The sequence below is a fragment of the Gorilla gorilla genome, chromosome 4 (assembly GCF_029281585.2).
Source record: "Gorilla gorilla gorilla isolate KB3781 chromosome 4, NHGRI_mGorGor1-v2.1_pri, whole genome shotgun sequence".
Lineage (NCBI taxonomy): Eukaryota > Metazoa > Chordata > Mammalia > Primates > Hominidae > Gorilla > Gorilla gorilla.
Window position 1 is genome coordinate 48,345,428 of NC_073228.2, and position 21,915 is coordinate 48,367,342.

At 52.5% G+C, this 21,915-nt stretch overlaps 2 protein-coding genes across 7 annotated transcripts in view; one reads left to right on the forward strand and one right to left on the reverse strand.

Annotated features, from left to right (window-relative positions):
• Positions 1-2,917: 2,917 nt before the first annotated feature.
• On the reverse strand, positions 2,918-3,998 carry LOC134758435 (uncharacterized protein FAM215A). Its single transcript, XM_063705818.1, has one exon. The coding sequence runs from the start codon at positions 3,996-3,998 to the stop codon at positions 3,654-3,656; it is 345 nt and encodes a 114-aa protein (XP_063561888.1). The 3' UTR covers positions 2,918-3,653.
• Positions 3,896-21,915, forward strand: part of MPP2 (MAGUK p55 scaffold protein 2) — a 42,015-nt gene continuing 23,995 nt past the window's right edge. The window contains exons 1-3 of one of the 6 annotated variants that reach the window (XM_031011179.3): positions 3,896-4,016; positions 4,111-4,171; positions 16,795-16,858. In XM_031011179.3, coding sequence (XP_030867039.2) covers positions 3,997-4,016; positions 4,111-4,171; positions 16,795-16,858 — 145 coding nt within the window. In that variant the 5' untranslated portion in view covers positions 3,896-3,996. Of the gene's footprint in view, positions 4,017-4,110; positions 4,172-11,625; positions 11,743-13,524; positions 13,812-16,794; positions 16,859-20,639; positions 20,821-21,915 lie in introns of those variants that run through there. The other 5 variants (XM_055387999.2, XM_031011181.3, XM_055387998.2 and 2 more) reach the window with 5 other exon arrangements.

Below are 21,915 nucleotides of genomic sequence, written 5' to 3' on the forward strand. Positions count from 1 at the left end.
TTGAAATGAGAAAAGTTCTTTTGTGCCCCTCGCAGGGCGTGGGACAGGGAGAGTGACTTGGTTCTTCAGTGCCCTGCTGCTCAAACCTTGAGGGGAGCATACAGACAGGCAGGCTTTGGGGCTCCAACCCCATGGCAGTGTCTAGGGGTGAATGCTTACAGCTCCTGAAGCCCCAGTGGGCATGTGTTACCGTGTGCTCTTTTAGTTTTGCCGTCTATAAGCGGCTTGTGTTAACCAGCTCAACTAGACCCTCTACCTTGTCGCCAGGACAGAGGGCTGTCTGTATCCCAGGTTCTTGCCTTGGTGTACCAGAAGAATTAGATCACACCTGGGCTTGGAGAATGAGTGCAAGATTTTATTGAGTGAAGGCAGCTCTCAGCAGATGGGGAAAGCCAGAAGGGGGTGGCTCCACCTCTGCCTCGTTCTGCTGTTCTGCCGGTTGGTGGCCTGCCTGGCGTGCTCCCCTCGACGCCCTCTTGATGTCCAGCTGCTTGTGTCTTCTTCTGCCGATCTGCTCCTGTCCATGTCCTTGTATGTGTGCCTGCAAGTGTCTCAGGGTTTTTATAGGCACAGGATGGGGGCGTGGCAGGCCAGGGGAGGTCTTGGGAAATGCAACATTTGGGCAGGAAAACAAAAATGCCTGTCCTCACTTAGGTTCGTGGGCACAGGCCTGGGGGTAGAGCCCTAGCCAGGGACTACACACCCCCACCCAGCACTCTCCTTCCCCCCTTCCGTGTCATTTAAAGGGACCACATCCTTCTGTATCATTTCCCACCTCTGAACAGGTATATCTAACTGTTGTTAGAATACGGACAATGACTGGTCTTTTGCAGGAACATGGATGGAACTGGAGGCCATTATCCTCAGCAGAAAACCACATACAGCATGTTCTCACGTAAGTGGGAGCTAAATGATGAGAACTCATGATCACAAAGAAGGGAATAACAGACACTGGGGCCTACCTAAGGGTGGAGGGTGGGAGGAGGGAGAGGAATAGAAAAAACTACTGGGTACTAGGCTTAGTACCTGGGTGACGAAATAATCTGTACAACAAACCCCTGTGACACAAGTGTACCTATATAACAAATGTGCACATGTATCCCCTAAGTTTTAAAAAAGTGCACATGTATCCGCTAAGTTAAAAAAAAAAAAAAAAGCCAGGCGCAGTGGCTCACGCCTGTAATCCCAGCTCTTTGGGAGGCCGAGGCGGGTGGATCATGAGGTCAGGAGATCGAGACCATCCTGACTAACATGGTGAAACTCCATCTCTACTAAAAAAATACAAAAAAAATTTGCCGGGTGTGGTGGCGGGCGCCTGTAATCCCAGCTACTTGGGAGGCTGAAGCAGGAGAATGGTGTGAACCCGGGAGGCGGAGCTTGCAGTGAGCCGAGATTGTGCCACTGCACTCCAGCCTGGACAACAGAGCGAGACTCCGTCTCAAAAAAAAAAAAAAAAGTTAAATGTGCACATGTATACCCTAAGTTTAAAAAAAAAAAAAAGGAAAAAACATCTGGAAAAAAAGAAAAATGATAAATTAGAAAAAAAAGAAGATAATGCTCCTAGCACCCCCATCATTCAGGAATTTCCAAGGATTTTAGGAGCTTTGTGTTAGGAACTGGGGGCAGAGACCAATATATATTTATATTTCTTTTTATGTTACACTACCCCAGATAGGAAAACAGAAATTACTCTAGATATTTCAAACAAAAAGGGGTTGTATACAGGCAATTAGTGCTTATCACTGGAGGGGCTAGAGGTGGTGAAGGTTGTGGGGATGGGGTTGCACCACTGGCTTTCAGGCTACTTTACCACAGCTGATTTCCAGAGGGTGGAAGAAGTCAGGAAACTTGGGAAACCGCTGCTGAGGTCCTTGCAGCCCCACAGTCCCCAGGCTGGTGACTGGTGGGGGAGTATGGAGTCCAGCTGATCACCAGAGCCTGCATGCCTGCTGCTACGGGGGAAGAAAGGATGACTTCTACCTCCTTTCCACATTCCAAATTCCATGTGACTACATTTTATTGGCAGCACCCTGCTGGCAAGCGAGCCTTGATGTGTGCTTCCTGGGCTCCGGCACCTGCACAGAAAGGGCTGAAATTGGTAGGTGTTTGGGTGTCCGAGGGTTTGCAAAAGAAGAAGGCATGGCGTCTATGGTGGAGTCACATGGTGGAGATCTAGCTAAGTCAGAGGCCTGGAGAGGTGTCATTTCTAGCTGGGCGGCAGGTGACACACAATCATCCCGAGTTGATTGGAAAAACACCTGGGATTGACCCGGAGTTTGTTCTGGAATGTTTTCACTGGAATGAAAGCTGAGCGGTCCGCAGGCCATATAGTATTGGAGAAAACATAGCCCTCATTCAAAAAGGCTGCCAGAGAAAAGGTGTCCACAGGGAAATTCAGGGGTTTTGTTTGTTTGTTTTGGGATTTTTTCTGGAGACAGTCTCACTCTGTCACCCAGGCTGGAGTGCAGTAGTGTGATCTCAACCTCCACCTTCCAGGTTCAAGTGATTCTCCTGCCGTAGCCTCCCAAGTAGCTTGGATTACAGGCACCCACCACCACACCCAGCTGATTTTTATTTTTATTTTTTGTAGAAACAAGATTTCACCATGTTGGCCAGGCTGGTCTTGAACTCCTGACCTCAAGTGATCCTCCTGCCTTGGCCTCCCAAAGTGCTGGGATTACAGGTGTGAACCACCATGCCCAGCCAGGAAATTCAGTTTCTGAAAATACACCTGTGGATCTCTAGCCTTGAACATCCTTGTGTGCTGCTTTAAATGGCTGATCCTCAATGCCTCCCTTCCAACTCACACACGCTCGCTCCCCTACATCAATCTCCCAGAAAAAGGAACCTATTTTATTCTTTTCTTTTCTTTTCTTTTTTTTTTTTTTTTTTAGAGACAGGCCTCACCTTGTTGCCCAGGCTGGTTTTGAACTCCTGGCCTCAAGTGATCCTCCCGCCTTGGCCTCCCAAGTTACTGAGTTCACAGGCGCGAGCCACCACGACCAGTGAAGCCTATATTAAGCCCTTTTATGCTCACTCTGTGATACTGCAGAGAGGGCAGGGAGGAAGCAGAGGTGCCCTGGCATCTTCAGCTGGCGGTGAGCAGGGCGCTGAGGGTGGGAGAGGCCAGGCGCCTGGGGATGGGAGGCAGGACCGCACCTTCACAGGGATGCTGCCACCCTACCCCGGAGGTCAGGGCCTCTCGCCCAGCTCTGGCTCTGAGGTCCTGGAGGGAGGGAGATGCTGTTGCGACTCAGAAGATCAGGGGAGGGCCACCCCCATTAGAGAAGAGTGAAAATCCTGAGCCTGAAGCAGAAGTGGAGCCGGTTGGAGCCGAGGCTTCAGAGGGTGGCGTTGGGAAGAGGGTCTGGCGCCGCCCTGTGGACTGTTCGGGCTCACGGGGCTGAAGGCTCCGAAGACCGAGACCTGTGAACCGTGGGGAGGCTCCATGCGGATGGGGGCCCCAGCCCCCGCCGGAGCCCCCACACTAGCCCTGGACTTCTCCACCGGCTTACGACATGATAGCTCAGTAAGCTCCTTATTTAACGCACGGTTGTATCAGGTCCCTGTGGGAGCCACTGGCCCTATAGCCTAATAAAGGAGCGGGTGCACGCACTGGATTGGTGAGCTACCGCCACTGCAACGCGTCCTAATCAACCATCCCAAACGGTGGCTGGAACAAGGTTCTCGCAGGCCTGTGCTTGGGCTTGAACGCTGGGCCGGCCGCTGCGCTCTGTGGCTCCCTGCAGACCTGCGGATCGGCCAGGGGGCTCCGATCCTTCTGGGCCGTGGCTGAAGAAGCAGCGGCTGCACCAGAGAAGTCCTTCTGGGTGAAGGTGGAAGCGCACAGGGACCGCGGAACCGCCCAAGGCGTCTTCCGGCGTGGGCTCGGAACTGGCAGGCTTTCGTTTCTGCTTCATTCCATGGCCAGAGCAAGCCACGTGGGCAAGCCCGAAACCAGGGGGCAGGAAAGTACCCTCCACCCACAACGAAACCATGGCAAGCGGTGGTTGCAGGTAGGGCTGAGGAATTGGGGCCGATAGTTCTATCTATCCCGGTGAGTGAGGAGACCTGCTTTGGGGGTTGCACAGTCTGGGTCTGCCCTTGCAGTGGTATCTGTCTCTGTGAAGACTTCACCACGGGTCGCCATCAGGTCAGAGACCCTGACAAGGTAAGAATTTGCATCTTCCTCTGCACACAACCCTGTTCCCTTCCCCCCCGCATGCCTAACACAACACTCCCTTCCCCCCCACCATGCCTAACAGAGAGAAAGGAGAGAGACAGTTCTTGAGCCCGATTCTTCCTGCTTGAGCTTGGTGTGTCAACCAAAAGAGTCAAACTCTGTAAAATATTTGAAGGGATTTATTTTGAGCCTACTATGCATGACCAATGGCCCATGACAGCCTTCAGGAGATCCTGAGAACATGTGCCCAAGGTGATCAGGCCACAACTTGGTTTTATGTGTTTCAGGGAGACATAGGACATCAATAATATATGCGACATGTACAGTGGTTTGATCTGGAAAGGCTGGACAACTGGAATGGGGTTGGGGAAGTGGAGGACTTCCAGGTTATAAGTAGATGCAAAGATTTTCTGATTGGCAATTGGTGGAAAGAGTTAAATTATTGTCTAAAGACTTAAAATCAACAGAAAGGAATGTTTGGGTTAAGATAAGGGATTGTGGAGACCAAGGTTTTATCACGCAGGTGAAGCCTCCAGGTGGCAGGCTTCAGAGAGAATAGACTGTAAATGTTTCCTTTCAGACTTAAAGAGTCTGTTCTATCAGTAAGTCCAAAAGGAAGGATGGTTAATTAGGCACGACTGGGCTCCCCTTCCCATCATGGCCTGAACTAGTTTTCAGGTTAACTTTGGAATGCCCTTTGCTGAGTGGAGAGGAGGAGTCCATTCAGATGGTTGGGTGAGCTTAGAATTTTATGTTTGGGTTTCAGTTGGCATCCAGTATCCCTTCCCTCAAGTTTGGGGCCCCTCCCAAAGGAGATAGGCCTGGGTCTCTCCTCACATCCTTGGGGGTCTCAGAACTGCAGACTCAAACCTTTTGCCTCAAGGAATCCCTTTGATGATTTGCATAAACCCTTGGGAGGCTGTGGGGGCTGCTCTGGAGCTGAGACACAGCGAGTCAATCTCCCTCCATCCCCCTTTTGTCTTGTTCTCACCCTGAGGCTGCAGGCCTCAAGTTTTTTGGCTGGATTCTTCCCAAAGCAGGTTGGGGGTGCAGGTACTGTAATCGCCTGATGGGTTCTTCCTGCCTACTGCACAGACAAAACCAATCCACTGAGACCATGGCATTGCAGTAAAGAAAGAGTAATTGACACAAGGCTGGGCACACAGGAAATAGTTATTACTCAAATCGGTCTCCCCCAAAACTTGAAGATTAGTTTTTCAAAGATAGTTTGGTGGGCAGGGTCTAGGGTAGGGTAGAGGTGCTGCTGATTGGTTGGGCATGCAGATATAGGGGTATGGAAAATGGTCCTTGAGTGCTGAGTCTGCTTCTGGTTGGCAGCCACAGGACTGGTTGAGTCACGAGTCTCGGTGGAGCCAGAAATGCATAAAGAAACATCTTTCCTTATGCAGATGTTGATCAGCTGTGCTTACACATTCCTTTGTAAGGACAGGACAGTCTCCCCTAAGTTAGGGGACAAAAGTGACTCCTACTGATGGCATTAGCTCTGCCCCTACTCTCAGATGCAATGCCAGGGACTGTGAGGACTAGAGACCCTGGAGCTGCTGGCTGGGTGTGGTCGGGGGCCAGTTATCAGCCTCTCTGAACTCCATGTCCTTAGTACTAAACAGAAGCCCCTTTTGCAGGGTGGGCACTGGGAAGCACTGTTGGGGCCATCCTTTGTTGGTGGCCTCTTCTCTTCCATCTCCTCTGGGTTTTCACGGCTTTTTCAGGAGCAGGCCTTGCCACCCTGAGTGCCCTCCATGACCACAGCTACCTTCTGAGGAAAGAGGCCTCGGGGGTCCTCTCTGCATGTAGTTGCCGGGCAGGCCTCGCCTGGCTGTATATGGGAATCATCTGGGGAACGTTACAAACCACTGTTGTGTTGCCCTGCCCCCCAGAGATTCTGCACCTTGTATTAACTGAGCACCTAGAGCCAGGTGTGGTGATGCACACCTGTAGTTCCAGCTACTCAGGAAGCTGAGGTGGGAGGATCCCCTGAGACCAGGAGTTCAAGATTAAGCCTGGGGAAACTATTGAGACCCCCATCTCAAAATTAATTAATTAAAAAATACTGAGCACCTACTCGATGGCCAGCACTGAACTAGGTGCTGGAGTTACAGTGATCACTAAGATATAATTGTTGTCCTCGAAGAACTTCAGTCAGGTGGGAATAGATATTTATTGAATGGAATAATATTTCAAGAAATATCTACCAGGAGGCCACTTCTTGGAAATCCCTGTTGGAAAGAAGATTTTTATCTTTTTTATGAGCAGAGTGCAAAGCTGTCTCTTTAGATGGATGAATTTTGAAGGGAATTTAGTAATCTAGTTCCTATCCCCCAACCTCCCATTTTACAGACGCAAAAACCAAGGCCAAACAGCTGAGTTTTCTGCCCTGGAGGAGGAAAGTGGTCTCTGAAAGCCAGAAGACTCTCACATTACATCATTCCTGCCAGCTGCTGTCAAGAGCTGCTAAGCTATCCTCAAGTCCTGTGTCTGATGTCAAGCTAATAACAGATTTAGGGTGCATTAGTAAAGGTATCTTAATCAAGTCTAGATGCCTTCAAGATTAGACTCAGCCATGATGAGCAGCTAAGGATTAGCAAGAAAGATTACAAATTGTTTCCAGGAATTTATTTCTTTCAACACTGATTATATGTATAGTCTTAAGTCAAATTAAAATGTTGTTTATGTTCAGCTGTTTTTGTGAGTTATCACAGTTTTGTCAATTGAAAAATAATTGATGGAAAACTAAGTCAATCTCTTTACTAAGCTTTTTACTAAGCTTACCTGCTAAGCGTGGCTCCACCACTCGCTTTCTGTGTGATCCTGGGCAAGTCATTGAACTCTTCTGACCTTCAGCTGCTTCATCTATAAAATGAAGGTAATGATAGTATCTGCAAAGCAAGGTGCAGCATCTGCAGTGGAGCCTGAGGCCAACTGCCTGGGGTCAAGCCCCAGCTCTACACTGACCCATGTGATGCCTTTGGACAAATTACTTGACCTCTTTGCTTGTTTCTTTATCTGAGGTCTGCTGCCAAGAACCTGCAGATTCCCAGTCTGCCTTGGGTGATGGCGGGTGCTCCTACAGTCTGTACTGGTGAGGGTGGGGACAGCCCCCCACATGGCTCTGGCCTGGAAAAAGGCAATTTTTGGGGAGGGGTGGATGGCACCTTCTCCCCTTCCCAGGGCTCCACATCTCCCCACACCAGTACCTCAGGGAAGCGAGCTGGAAGTAGAGGTGTCAGAGGGCTTGAAGCCCCTATGGGGTGGCAGGGAAAGGGCAGGAAGTTCCCCGCTCTGTCCCCAGGCACCTCAGAGAGGAGAGGTGCACAGGGTGAGCCCAGGGTAGGTGAACCCCAATGAGGAGGGCAACGAGAAGATCCCTGTAGGGCATGGGGGAGGCTGGACCTGGGCAGTTGGTGCCAAGCAGGGCTGGGGACAGAGTCGCTGGGTGGTCAAGGCAGGGGAGGGGCAGAGAATAGCTCTGGGATGGACTGTCCTGCATTCCTAGGAAGGGATATGGCCAGGGCACAGCCTGGGTGCCCAGGGCTCCCCCATCATGGCTCACAACGCATTTTTATCAGGCCATGCAGTGGTCGCAGAGCCTGCGAGGTGGATATTATCCTGCCCATTTAACAGCAGCGAAAGCCCAGGACAAATGGCTTGCCTGAGGCCCCCTCTTCTGTCTGGGCTCCAATCTACTCTGTAAGCACTGCGTTGGTCCAGGACAAGCGGGGAGGGAAGCAGCATAGGATGTGTGCATACATGAGTGTATGTGTGAGTATGTGTATGTGAGTGTGTGTGTCTATGAGTGTGTGTATGAGGGTGTGTGTATTTGAGTGTCTGTGTTTGAGTGTATGTGTATGTGTGTGTCCAAGAGTGTGTATCCAAGAGTCTGAGTGTATGTGTATGTGTATGTCAGTGTATGCATGTATGTATGTGTGTACATATAAGTGTGTGTGTATGTATCTGTGTGTGAGTGTGTGTGTACATGAATGGGTAAATGTGAGTGTATGAGTGTTATATATGTGTGTATTTGAGTGTGTGTGTCTGAGTATGTGAGTGTGTAGGTGTATGTGTGTATGTGTTTATGTGTGTATGTGAGTGTATATGTATGTGTCTGAGTGTGTGTGTAGTGTATGTATATGTGAGTGTGTGAGTGTGTGTATGTGTGTATTTGAGTGTGTCTGAGTGCCTGTGTCTGTGCGTGTATGTGTGTGTAGGGATATGTGTGTGTGTATATGTGAGTGTGTGAGGGTGGTGTATGTGTATGAGTGTGTCTGAGTGTGTGTGTGTAGGGTGAGTGTGTATATGTGAGTGTGTGTGTCTGTATATGTGAGTGTGTGCACGCATGCATGGTGTATGTATATGTACAGCTCTCCTCCAGGTCACTAGTTCAAGCGGGGACACTCCTCTGATCTGTCTCCAAAGAGCAACTCAAGTGCCTCATGCGGTCCCCAGGGCGTCTAACTGCGTCTACTTTCTGCTTTGATCCCCTCTTCAACTCCTACTGTCCAGAAGCTTCCTGCACTCCCTCACCCACTCCCTCATCAATCTCTGCCCTGTCCAGGGTCTACAGGGACACTTCAAATTATGGTTGGCTTGTAGGGGGGCTCCAGCAATAGACACTGGGTCATTGGGGTGGTTAGCAGGACTCCCCCTACTCCCAGGGTTTGCACTGACTTTTAAAAATTATTATTATTACTACTATTACTATTATGAGAGATTGGGGTATCACTATGTTGCCCAGGCTGGTCTTGAACTCCTGAGCTTAAGGGGTCCTCCTGCCTCAGCCTCCTGAGTAGCTGGGACTACAGGCATGCACCCCACACCCCGATGCACCAACTTTTGCAAGTTCTTCCCCACTTTGGCGATGGGCCACCTGTTACTGGCCCCTCACGTGATTCCCATATCAAAGCCCTTGGCACTTCAGTGGAGGTGCTGGAGGGAGAGGAGGAAAAGAGAAGTGGGTGGCACAGATGGATGTGGGCAAGGTGCCAGTAAAGAGTGTGTGGGCAGCGAGAAGAGGACATGCTATCTGTAACAGATACCTGGGGCTCCAGAAGCCCTGGGGTGGATCCTGCCTTCCGCAGGAGAACCTGAAGTCAGCCAGGACACAGCAGACAGCCAGAGATAAGGACTAACCACCCACGGCCCGCTGGCACCTAGCTAGAACCTGCCTAGACCTACTCCCAGAAGGGAACTGCGTTTATAGAACACCTTCTGTGTGCCTGGCACATGGCAGCCACTCTACCTCCGTCCTCTCCCAAAGTTGTTATCCCTATTGTACAGATGAGGAAATTGAGGCTTGGCAAGGTTATTTAACTGGCCTAAGACACACACATGAAGTGGCTGAGCCAGGATTTCAACACAAAATTGTCTGGTTCCAGAACTTCCCACCCCAGTAGGGAGGTGGGCAGACTAAAATCAGGAGGCAAGGGAAAGTGCAATTGTTGGGCCAGGTGGAGGAACAGATGCTGCTTACAAGAGAGGTTTTGGGGCTCTGCCCTCTAGAAAGGCAATCTGACATGAACGCAGGCCAGGCTGGTGGTAATGGTAGTGGTAGTGGCGGAGGGGGCTTCAATTTCTGTCTTGAGGTTGTGGGATGAGCAAGAGGCCAGGAAACTTGGTCCTTCACGGAGGCCTTGGTTTAGTCCTGGTGGGAAGGCAAAGCTGTCTGGATCCATTCCTGTCTGGATGCCCTGTTGAGGCGGGGACTAGGGAGGACGGCATAGCTTTTCCTTTAGAACAGTGGTTTCCAAAGTGGGTGTGCACCTAGGGGTGTGCAAGATGATCCTTTTGGGTATGGGAAGACAAAATTGGAATTTCTATTTATAGTTAAAAAATTAATCCTGGCCTGGTGCAGTGACTCACACCTGTAATCTCAGCACGTTAGGAGGCTGAGGCAAGTGGATCACTTGAGCCCAGGAGTTTAAGGCCAGCCTGGGCAACATGGCAAGACTCTGTATCTACAAAAAATTAAAAAAAAAAAATTATCCAGGTGTGGTGGCATGCAGCTATGGTCCCAGCTACTCTGGAGGCTGAGGCAGGAGGATGGCTTGAGTCTGGGAGATGCAGCCTGCAGTGAGCTATGATCGTGCTACTGCATTCCAGCCTGGGCAACAGAGTAAGACCCTGTCTCAAAATATGTTTATTTATTTATAAATAAAATGAAAATAAAAATTCATCCCTATGTGTGTGATTTCTAATATGCATACTAATTAGTTGAATAACACAAATATAGTTTATAGGCAAATATTTATATAATTTTATATAGTCCATTGAAGGCTCTTTTTTTTTTTTTTTTAATACGGAGTCTCACTCTGTCGCCCAGGCGGGAGTGCAGTGGCGCAATCATGGCTCACTGCAACCTCTGCCTCCCGGCTTCAAGCGATTCTCCTGCCTCAGCCTCCCAAGTAGCTGGGATTAAAGGCGCCCAGAACCACTCCCAGCTAATTTTTGTATTTTTAGTAGAGACAGGGTTTCATCATATTGACCAGGCTGGTCTTGAACTCCCGACCTCATATGATCTGCCCACCTCGGCCTTCCAAAGTGTTGGGATTACAGGTGTGAGCCATGGCACCTCGCCCAAGTTTTTTTTTTTTTTTTTTTTAAAGTATAGTCCATAAATAAGGTTTCCAGAACTAGGCACTGGCCAGTCGCAGGTGTGGAGGCGAAGCACCGCAGAGGGTGGGTGTAGATAGACTGGGAATAGCTGTTGGTGGCCCCTGCTGGTCATTATAGGAAGTGCACCATCACTCAGTGCAAAGCCTTATCTGCTGGAAATTTGTAACACTCTTGAGTTTTATTTTTCTCTGTGCCTTGACTCCCAAAACTCTGGGCTGAACACCACCATAGGAATACCTTGATTTTGGGGGAAGGAGATATACTACCTGCACCCTTATGACCTCTGAGGCTGAGGCAGGGAGGAAGGCAGAGCTAATTACAAACCTCAGAGAAGGAGGACTCATTCCCCTCTTGAGGTAGGGGGCAGCCCTTAACTGCTAGGGGATGCATTGCCGACCTTCAAACCTGCTTCCCTTCCCAGCTACTCCATTGCCAACCATTAGCACCTCTATTCCTTTGGGGAACAGCTTAGGACACACTGCACCTTTATTATGGCATTCAACTGTGCTACCAAGAAGCGCTTTTTGTATCTATGTAACACACTCCTTTCCGACTTCAACCCCAGACTGTGAACTCTAGGAGGTCAGGGCCCTTATCTATCTCAGTATCACAGTAAGTGGTACCTTGCCTGGCACAGAAGAGGAGCATCCTATTCTGCATCAATAAATGTTTCTTCTCATTCTGTAATTGCACAAGGCTGTTGTGAGAATGAAACAATTTGTCAATTGTAAGGTCCTGAACAGATGTGAGAGGCTGGCATTCTGCAAGGCCTTTATTAGAGAGATACTTGTTGACCGACGAATGCAGCGGGGCAGCCGCTAAGAATAATGAGTTGGGCTCCACCTCCCCAGGTGGGCCAGAATCTGAGATCCCAGACTGTCCTGAGGATCCTAAATGGAATGGAAGATTTGATGTGGGTCGCTATGGAGGTAATAATTGCTTGATTGAGAAGTAATTAATATCTTGTAGAGATTCAAGATCCTTCCTCTTCCAAAATGCAAATAGCTGAGTGATTTCCAGCCCAGAGGTGGACAGGTGACAGTGGAGGGTAGCCTTTATAATGGAAAGGGGAACTCTTCCTGAATTCAATTATAAGGATTTTCTAGGCCGGGTGCAGTGGCTCATGCCTGCAATCCCAGCACTTTGGGAGGCTGAGGTGGGCAGATCACCTGAGGTCAGGAGTTCGAGACCAGCCTGAGCAACATGGAGAAACCCTGTCTCTACCAAAAATACAAAATTAGCCAGGCATGGTGGCGCATACCTGTAATCCCAGCTACTCGGGAAGCTGAGGCAGGAGAATTGCTTGAACCCGGGAGGCAGAGGTTGCGGCGAGCCGAGATCATGCCATTGCACCCCAGCCTGGGCAACAAGAGCGAAACTCCGTCTCAAAAAATAAAAATAAAAAAAGAAGAAGAAGAAGAAGGATTTTCTAGCTTGCAGATAGAGGAAAGAGCTGCAAGCAATGCGCTCCAAGAACCCTCTTTGTTTAGAGACCAAAGCCTGCAATTCCTGTCAAAGCTATCTGGGTTCGATGGCTTTCTTCTCTCAGTAAAAGCCTAGGTCACCTAAACAATGTGGTTTTCAGCAGTTTGGCCGCCTCTGTGGCTTTTTCCTATATCCAAACTTATACCCTTGGAACTCAGGGGAGAGCTGAGTCTTGGGACCCAGGGACCAGTCCCCTGCTTTCGGGATAGATTCCCATTTCTGAGATTTCCAAGCACGTTTCCAGAACGTAATCCATTTCTTTTCTTTTTGTTTCTTTTGAGACAGGGTCTCACTCTGTTGCCCAGGCTGGAGTGCGGTGTTGCAATCTCGGCTCACTGCAGCCTCAGCTTCCCAAGTAGCTGGGACTACAGGCGCGCGCTACCACGCCCAGCTAATTTTGTTTATTTTATTTTTTGTAGCGATGGGGTTTCACTATGTTGCTTGGGCTAGTTTTGAACTCCTAGGCTCAACCGATGCTCCCGCCTCCGACTCCCAAAGTGTTGGGATTACAGGAGTGAGCCACCGCGCCCGGCCAAAGATGCAGTCCATTTATGATCTTAGGAATCCAGTTAGCAAGGAAAAGGGATGACTCTCACATTTTGTTCAGGGCAACTGGACGGGGTGGCTGAACGCCGAGGTCGGAGAAGTAGCGTAGCTGGCCCCAAATGCTAGTCGCACTGCACAGAGCCTCCGGTATTTGGAGGCCCAGCATCTTTTACTAGCAGATGTGGGGTGGAGCCGGAGGCTGGGCGAAGGCGGGCCAGTGGGTTTAACCCTTTATTTACTTTTTGGGCTGGGACTCTGAGGAAGGCTAGCCAGTTACTTCTTTATTCCATAGGCAGGGAAATGGACCAGGCCTCCCTCACCTAGACCTAAAAGAGGCTCTCGAATCCTTTCAGGAAGACATTTCCTCTTTTTTGCAAAATTTCTGGAAAGTCTGGAATCCAGATATCCACCCTCTGAGTCCTTAAAAAGCTGCCCCTGATCCCGAGGCCTTCTGGGGCTGGTATCCTGCTTCCTGGGAGTCTCTCTGAAGTCCTCCTATTCTTTTTCTCAATATGGAAGCAGGATAACGAGGAAAAGTGAGGCACTCCTGGAACTAGAACGCCGGTCTAAGCCAAGATGGGTGGGCGGAGTAATCAAGCCGGTCTCATTAGGCACTTTTACCATCGCCCCTTTAAGGGATCCTTGGGAGCCGAGGGGCACCAGCGGGTACTGGTGCCAGTCCTGCCTCCCTAACCCTTCCCAGTGGGACCCCAGCAGGGCGTCGTGGTCTGTGCGGTGTCTCCCAAACCACTACCTGGCTGCCCCCGTACCAGCTGCTGGGAAAGACCACTTCCTCCGAGTTGTGCCGGCCTCCGCGTTCTCCTCACCTCCCCTCTCCTCCGGACCTCCGCCCCCTCGCGGAGAGGCCTTGCCGCTTTAAGAGCCGGGCTAGCGATTGACAAGCAATAAACGCTGAGCGCCCGGCTGCGCTGGAGCCGCCCGGAGCTAGGGGCTTCCCGGGGCGCAGGTAGGCGTCCCCCGGCCCCCGGGCCAGCACCCATCCCAAGACCTCCGCCTTCTTTTCGTCCTGACACGGCACTTAGGACCCTATTCACTGGGTTTAAACTCCACAGGCCCCTTTCACCCAGGCCCGTTCCCTCCCTGTCCACCCGCCCCCGCCCCTGGGCCCTCTTTCTGGGGTGCTGGTTGGGAGAACCAAGCCCCGCTGCCCATTGACACTGTTCCCCGCCCCTGCGGTAGGGGCTCCAAAGTGGCTTCAGGCACCAAGGTGGTGAGCTGTGAGGGGCCCCGGTATCCGCGCGGCCTCCCCGGGGGCTGTGCGGGTTGGGGGTACTTAGAAGCCCGGCATTACGTAAGAACCGTGCTGTTAGCGCTTCCGGGGGTTGGGGAGCGAGACAGAGGTTGCGCTGGGTCCCGGTGGCCCCCTGGTCCCCCTAGGCAGCCAACACCACAATCTTCCCTGGGAGGGGGTCCGCAGAAGGGGGCGCGCTGCTTCTCCCGCTTCCCAAGCTGTAGCGGGGCGGGTCGGGAGCCAGGGTTAGGGTCTGGAGACTTGGGAGGGGACCGGTGCCAGAAGCGAAGAGCTAGGGTTAGAAAGTTAGGTCAATTAAGGGGGGGGTGCGGATAAAGACGGGGTGGGGGTTGGCCGGGGCAGTCATTTAGTGACCTCATCCGTGGTCTCCGGCGGGCGCGCACGTAGAGAGCCTTCTTTGATGGCTCACAACACGCCCCCCTCCCCCAGGTCCTAGCGCCCAGGGTGTTAGGGCTGGGTCCGCTGGGGCAGGGGTGATCTGATGGTCCAAGCATGCACGTCCGCCTGGCCTTTCGACCCCATCCTCTGGCCCTCAGTTCTGTCCAGACCTCCCCGCGACCTCTCGCTCTCCAAAGCGCCTTTGTTAGACCTTTCTTCTCCGCACCTCTTTGTATGTGTATGGATGGAGGGATGGGTGGGAGGTTGGAAGAAACCTCTCCCTTTCACTGCTGGTCCGCTCGCCTGCGGACACTATGGGTGATGTGGATATCTCGGAGGCAGAGCTGAGAGGGCATCTGGACCCAGGCTTTTGGAAGCCGAGGTGCAGGTTCCCAGATGTCTGGGTGCAGGACCTTGGCACGGAGCCAGGCTAGCTTGCCTGGCACTGCCGTTCTCCTGTGGACACAGCCAGGCCCCGCCCTCTCAGAGGCTTGGACGGGCGTGGGGGAGCAAAGCCAGCCGATGCTGTGGGAACCGACTCCCCGGGAGAAAACCCAGGCAGGCTGGGCAAGACTTCTGAGCGCAGGGATTTCATACAGGATCCTCCCTGCCTTTTCCCGCCCTCCACGCTCTAGGGAAGGAGGACTTCTGGAGTCTCTTCTCTGACCCGGTGAGGGAGAGCAGCGCCAGCCAGGAGAAGGCTCCAGGTCATCAAGGCCTGGGAGGGGGAGGGAAGGGATCCCTCCTCCCTGCTCTCTAGGAGTAGAGATTGGCACCAGGGGCACGGGCCAGCACAGTGGATCCTGGGCATTTCTTCCAGCCTGGGTGTAGCCTGAATAGGGGTGCCCTTCCTCTCCCTGAAAGCACCTTTATTCCATGTCCTCAGCGGCAGAGCTGGGAGGAAAGGGAACCAACCCCCTCACTTTTGTAATTTCTGTCACCTGAGCTCAGGTGACCAGCTCAGGCCTGAGAAGGGAATGGGAGCAGAGAGGGTTTTATTGAAATCAGGTACTAGTCCTCTGTAAAGAATCCTCTTTTGGGGGGAGGTGGAGTTGCCGTGGTTCCCCCACCCCCAGGACTCAGCAGGCATTCAGTCCTAAAGTGGGCACTGCCAGATGCTTCCCCCCACTCCCCACCCCTGCTGTGAGCCACTGCCTCCTGTTGTCATGGCAACTGGGAATTAGGGTTTTATCCAGCAGCACATGCCCAGGAAGGCAAAGGGAAGAAGGGTGGGGGGTAACCCCCTGCCCTCTCCTGGGAGAACGAGGGAGCCACTCCTAGCCTGGGGAGGCCCTGGAATGGAAACTGGGGCTGTAGACGCCATGCTTGGTTCTGCCCAGAGCACTTGGTCTCCTTGTGCCAGCTCTGAGCTAAGAAAGGGAGAGAGGAGAGAGAGCCAGCCAGAGGGGCCGTGGAGAGGTAGATATCACTCTGTCAGCCCCCCAGATAAATGTGGAACGTCGGCGCTTTGGTAGGCCTAGGTTCCAGAAGCAAATAAAATCAATGTGGTTCTGAGTCTCAGGGAACCTGCAGTCTAGGAGTACGCATGTTTTCTACTTTGGCTCAAATTCTGGACTCTTTTATTATTTTTAAAATGACTTTTTTTTTTTTTTTTTTTTTAAGACAGGTTCTTGCTCTGTTGCCCAGGCTGGAGTGCAGTGGCGCAATCATGGTTCACCGTAGCCTCGACCTCCTGGGCTCAAGAGATCCCCCTGCCTCAGCCCCACAAGTAGCTGGGATCATAGGCATGCACCACCACACCTGGATAATTTTTAATTTTTTTGTAGAGATGGGGGTCTTGCCATGTTGCCCAGGTGGGTCTCAAACTCCTGGGCTCAGGTGATTCTCCTGCCTCAGCCTCCTAAAGTGCTGGGATTATAGGCGTGAGCCACCTTGCTCAGCCAAATTATATTCTTACCCTCTAAAAATTCTACTTGTTTCCTCTTCAAAAAACAAACAAAAAATACAGCAGGAAGAAACACTTTATTTATATACTTATTTTTGAGTCATAAAACCTGGATTTTCATTTTAGCTCTCCTTATTAGCTTTGTGAACTTGGGCAAATCAGTTAACCTCCCTTATCCCCCCTGGTCTCCTCCTCCTCAGAGAAATAGGCAAGTAATACCTGCTCTTCCTGCTTCCCAGGACCGTTGGAATCATTGTTGTTCTCCAACCCCCACTTTCTGGGCAGCACCTTCTCCCCTACCTTTCTGGCTCGTCCTGAAGGGGAGGCTCTTCCTATTCCCTTCCCCATTGCTTTGCCCTTGTATCTGCTCATCCTCCTCTCTCCCCTCTCCAGGAGAGACGTTTCAGAGCCCTTGCCTCCTTCACCATGCCGGTTGCCGCCACCAACTCTGAGACTGGTAAGAAGGGGGTGAGGATGTTAGCTTATTTCAGTGGTTCAGAGGGTGCCAGGCGAGGACTTAGGGGTGGGCACTTGCACAGCTCCAGATAAGAACCAACTGGCTCCACTGCTGTCCACCCTACCACTCAGCCATTCCTTCTGGCAGCTGCTGTGGCCATCTCCTCTGTGTGGGTTCCTGTGCTGGAACGGAGAAGAGAAAGAATAACACCCATACCTGCTCCAGTGTAGGGCTGGAGCACAACTCACCTCCGTGGAGGGCGGGGATGCATGCCCCAGAGGTGACCCGTACTATTGCTGGAGGGCAGTGGCATAGGACCAGGCCTTCAGGAGGTGGCCCCGGAGCTGGGCCTTGGAGAATGGCTTGGGGGTGGAGGGATTACAGCAGCACAGCCTGGGGCTGAGAAGTCCATAATCGCTGCCCACTAGGCCAGCATGTGCCAGAGGTGGACAGGGGGTACTGGGGACCAGGAAGCTGTGAGTGAAGGAACAAGAATACAAGGATACCTGGACGTGGCTCTGTAGGAGGCATTAGGACAAGGGAGTGGGCCACTCAGACAAACTAGCAAAGCCTCAGTGGCAAACTGCTTAACCTCTTGGAGCTCGCATTTCTTCTTCTGTAAAGAGGCTGCTGTGAGACGCAAAGGCTGTAATGGGAGAGCACATTACTTTTAGGAATAGTCATAATTATTATGCTGCTGTTGCTGCCGCTGCCACCAAGTTGTTATTGTTGTTGAGGCAAGTTCTGGCTCTTTAGCCTAGGCTGGAGTGCAGTGGCGCAAGCTTGGCTCACTGCAACCTCTGCCTACCAGCCTCAAGCCATTCTCCCACCTCAGCCTCCCAAGTAGCTGGGACTACAGGTGTGCACCACCATGCCCAGCTAATTTTTGTATTTTTCGTAAAGACAATAATGTTGCCCATGCTGGTCTCAAACTCCTGAGCTCAAGTACTCCACCCACCTCGACCTCCCAAAGTACTGGGATTACAGGTGTGAGCCACTGTGCCTGGCCTGAGTTGTTATTTTGGCATTAACCCTGTGTCCTTGAAACAGTCACCTCCCTTTGAAGACCTGAGATTTCCCTAAGATGAGATGATGGGACAAGATCAGTGTTCTTAACTTTTTTCTTTTTCTTTTTCTTTTTTTTTTTTTTTTTTTTTGAGATGGAGTCTCCCTCTGTTGCCCAGGCTGGAGGGCAGTGGTGGGATCTCGGCTCACTGCAACCTTCACCTCCCAGGTTCAAGTGATTCTCCTGCCTCAGCCTCCCAAGTAGCTGGGATTACAGGCACCTGCTATCATGCCCAGCTAATTTTTGTATTTTTGTAGAGACTAGGTTTCACCATGTTGGCCAGGCTGTCCTGACCTCAGGTGATCCACCTGCCTTGGCCTCCCAAAGTGCTGGGATTACAGGCATGAGCCACCACACCTGGCCTGTTCTTAACTTTTATTGGTCCTGAGTCACTTAGAATCTGGTGACAGCAGTGAGCCCTCATCGTAGACATATACATCCATGCACAAAAGTATATTCTACTCTAGGGGCTCATGGATTCCCGTAGTGCACGCAGGACCCCAGAAGGTTAAGTTCCTGGTGCTAGAGGCCCTCTGAGGCCCGGGCAGCTGGGAACTGCTATGGTTCTGCTCTGAGTTGTCTGAACTTACCCCTGCCTGGATGCCTCCCTCCCATGCAGCTCATTCCCTTGCTCTAGGCCCCACTACTGCCTCTGCCAGAGGTTCCAGGGCTGCCACTTTGGGTAGAATGATTCCTCTGTGCCTCCTCTCCGAGAAAGTGAAGGGAGTGAGCCAGGGCCTAAACTGTGGTACACTTGTCCAGGAAAGGCCTCTTCTCCTTGCAGTGGAGGAATGGCACCAATGTCTCCAGCTTCTGCAGCATCAGAGGGCTCAGTCTCCCATCTCCTGTCCAGCCTGCTGGGCTCCCTGGGGTCTCCCTGCCTCTTTCAGCCTGCTTAGGCCCCACTGTAAGCTGCTTAGGCATTAATTAAACCCACCCCTGAGCCTGTGCTTAATGGCCTCTCCAGCTGGGACTGCCCAGTAAACCCACCAATAGTGCCTGACTGGGGCGTAGGAGGAGGAGCAAGCCCAGCAATTTGGCTTCGTTGTTGCAGACCACTTGATGGGGGCGTGGTGGGGGAGGATGGGGGACAGGGAGTGGAGCCTTGGGGTGTGGCGGTGGGTTCTGCTTCCTCAAAGGACTCCTGGGGCTCCTGCTCCCCTTCATGTTGTTCGAGGGGCTGCTCCTGGCTTCTCATATTCAAAGGAAGAAGTACAAAGTGTTTTTCTTCCTTCAGGCAGCCTCTGTCCTATCCTGAGCTATATTAGCTCCCAACTTCAAAAATCTAATGGTGGATTCTGCCCCTTATTATCTGGTGGTCATTATACTTCCCACAGGATAGAGAGACAGCTGTGTCCCTGCCTCTGAGTTCAGGCTCCCCTTCCCTCCTCCTCCCCTGGGAGATCCCTGCCTTGGACTCTGCAAAGGGCAAAGCTAATAAGGTCCTTTTTCTGCCCTTCCCCATGGGTCAGTATGGTTGAAGGGAGGGAAAGGGTATGGGTGTATTCCTCTTGCAGGGAGACCCCATATCTACTTTGGGTAGAGTCAGGGGCCCTTTTCCTGAGACTTGGGAGATAAATGGGCAGTGGCACTGGGCTGAGAACTTAGAGATCCTGAACCTGGCATCTCTTGACCTGCAGCCTTGCTCCCTCTTCCCCTGTCACCAGATTCCCTCCCTTTTTTGGATCAAGGCTGGGATATGTGGCTGCTTTCAGGTGGAGCTGTCCCTTTAAATCTCTCCTCCATCCCTGGGTTACTGTCCTGGTGTGTAATTCTACTGCCATGGCAACCAGGGGTGCAATGCGACCTGGTGCCACTCCTCAGGGAATGTCTGAGTGGAGGCTTCAGTATCCTGATGGTGGCCTCTTGGGCACAAGATCTCAGAGGAATGGGGTCACCGGAGCGGAGCTGAGTCCTTCCCTTCTGCCCACACTTTTCCCTGTGTGCAAATATGCCCTCACTTTTCCTTTCTGGGGAACTGAGTTCCAAGATGCCTGACTTGCTTCCTGGGCATCATCCCCTTCATTAAGGGGAAGAGCTCATGGGAGATGGGGGAGGGGAAGAAGCTGCTGTGAGGCGAGGGGTAAGCAGGGGTGGGGCACCATCCCTACCCACAGCGATGCCACCTCCCCCACATACCCTGCCTCCCAGTGGCTGACCAAGGGTGGGTAGGGGGAGGCGTCTGAGGCTTGAGGTATTTGCCCCATGCCCAAGTGAGGCTGCCTCCCGGTGGAGGGCTGAGTGGTTCTTGGGGACTTCCTTAGACTGAGGGACTATTATAAAGGAAACAGGGCCTGGAGAGGGGACTGAGAGCAGAGGTCAGAGGGCATAGGGAGGAGGTGGCATGGGGTGTATTAGAGGAGGGGCTTCTAGAAAAGAGGGTACAGGGACAAGATGGGCCAAGACTTTTCTCCCTCGGGTCTCCTGAAGCTGGCTGTGAGGGGAGGGTCTCGGAGTACCGCGCCAGTCTTGAAGGGGCAGCATGCCTACCCCCTCCCCAAAACTTCCTGTTAGCCGCTTCCTCCCCATCCCCACCGACACTGACATGCTGAGGATCGGGCAATCTGTGGGACTAGGGCTCCCTCCCACCACTCTTCTCCCACCCGGGTTACCGCCTGCTCTGCACCGCGCAGCGCCAGTCAGGGCTTTAGCCAATCAGCAAGGCGGTCACGGCGGCTGAGCCTTCCCATTGGCTGGTTCCTCAGAGGGCGCTCCTCGACTCCCGCCTTCCCCAGCCCAGCCAGGCTTTGGCTGGGGAGGCGGTAGACGGCGGCGTGTAGGACACTCCGGGAGTCCCCGGGTCTGGGGACCGCCATGGCAGGCAGCCCAGGCAGCGGGGTCTCCTTGGAGGGTATATCCCTGGAGTCTTCTGAGGAAGCGGAGCTCCAGAGGGAAGGTAGGGAAGGGCGGGCCAGATGGGGGCGGGGCAGCTGGCCCCTTAGCCTACCTTCCTCCAGCAGAGTCGGGGCATCTGGGGAGGGTGGCCTGGGAGAGGTCATCTGAGGGCACCTTCAGGAGAGCTGTCCTGGGCAGAGGGCATCAACTCCCTTGGCTCAGTCCTCCCCCAGATAACTGACGGAGGGAATCTGGCATACCCTGGCAGGAAGGGAAGGGTCCCTGCCCTGGCCTCTTTCAGAGCCCACTGAGGGCCTCGCAGGTCTCTGACCAATGCCAAGCCCCGGCCTGGGCAAGAAGGGTCTGAAGGGCAAGCTTGCACTTTTTTTCTGGAGAAGGCAGGGAACAGGAGGAGGAAGGAGATGGGAGTCCAGGAGTCCCTGAACCATCTCTGCCAGCTCCAGTTCCAGTGCCCCCTCCTCCCCACTCCTGTTCCTTCCTGGAGGAGGGGGGCACTGACAAGAGCATTGAGAGGCGCCAGGGGTGCATCCTCCGCCGTCCTCCGTGGCTTGGGTACTGTTATGCAGATGTAGGCATGGGCGGCATGGTGGCAGAGTAATGATACCCTTCGCCCATCTCTGCCCCCAGCTGGGCACATTCTGCTTCTCGCTTCCTTTCCCCGGAACTTGCCACAGCCTGGAACTCCCACCTCTGTCAGTGAGTGAAGGCAGCCCTCACCTCAGGTCTCGGGGGCGTTGTTGTGGCCCAGCTGCAGGTGTTATCGTGTTCTCCGTTATGTCCCATTACGGGCTGAGAGTTTGCTTATCCCTGTGATGACTTGGTGTGACCTCGGCCTTTGGGTCACACCAAGGCCTCCAGTGCCTGTTTCCCTAGCTCCTGCCAGCGTTCCAGGCCTCAGCTTTGACTTCCTATCATCCATGTTAATTTCTCAGTGATTATAGATCATTGTCACTCAGAGCCGAAGGCCTGTAGACATCATCTAGCCCAATCCATCCATTTTACAGGCAGGAAAGACTGAGGCCAGTGAGGGACAGTGACTTGTACAATGTCACACTGAATTAGTGGTGCTTAGACTGGAGGCTGCAGGCCCTGGCTCCTGTGTGGCTGCCTGCATGACTCTGGGCCTGTACTCAGG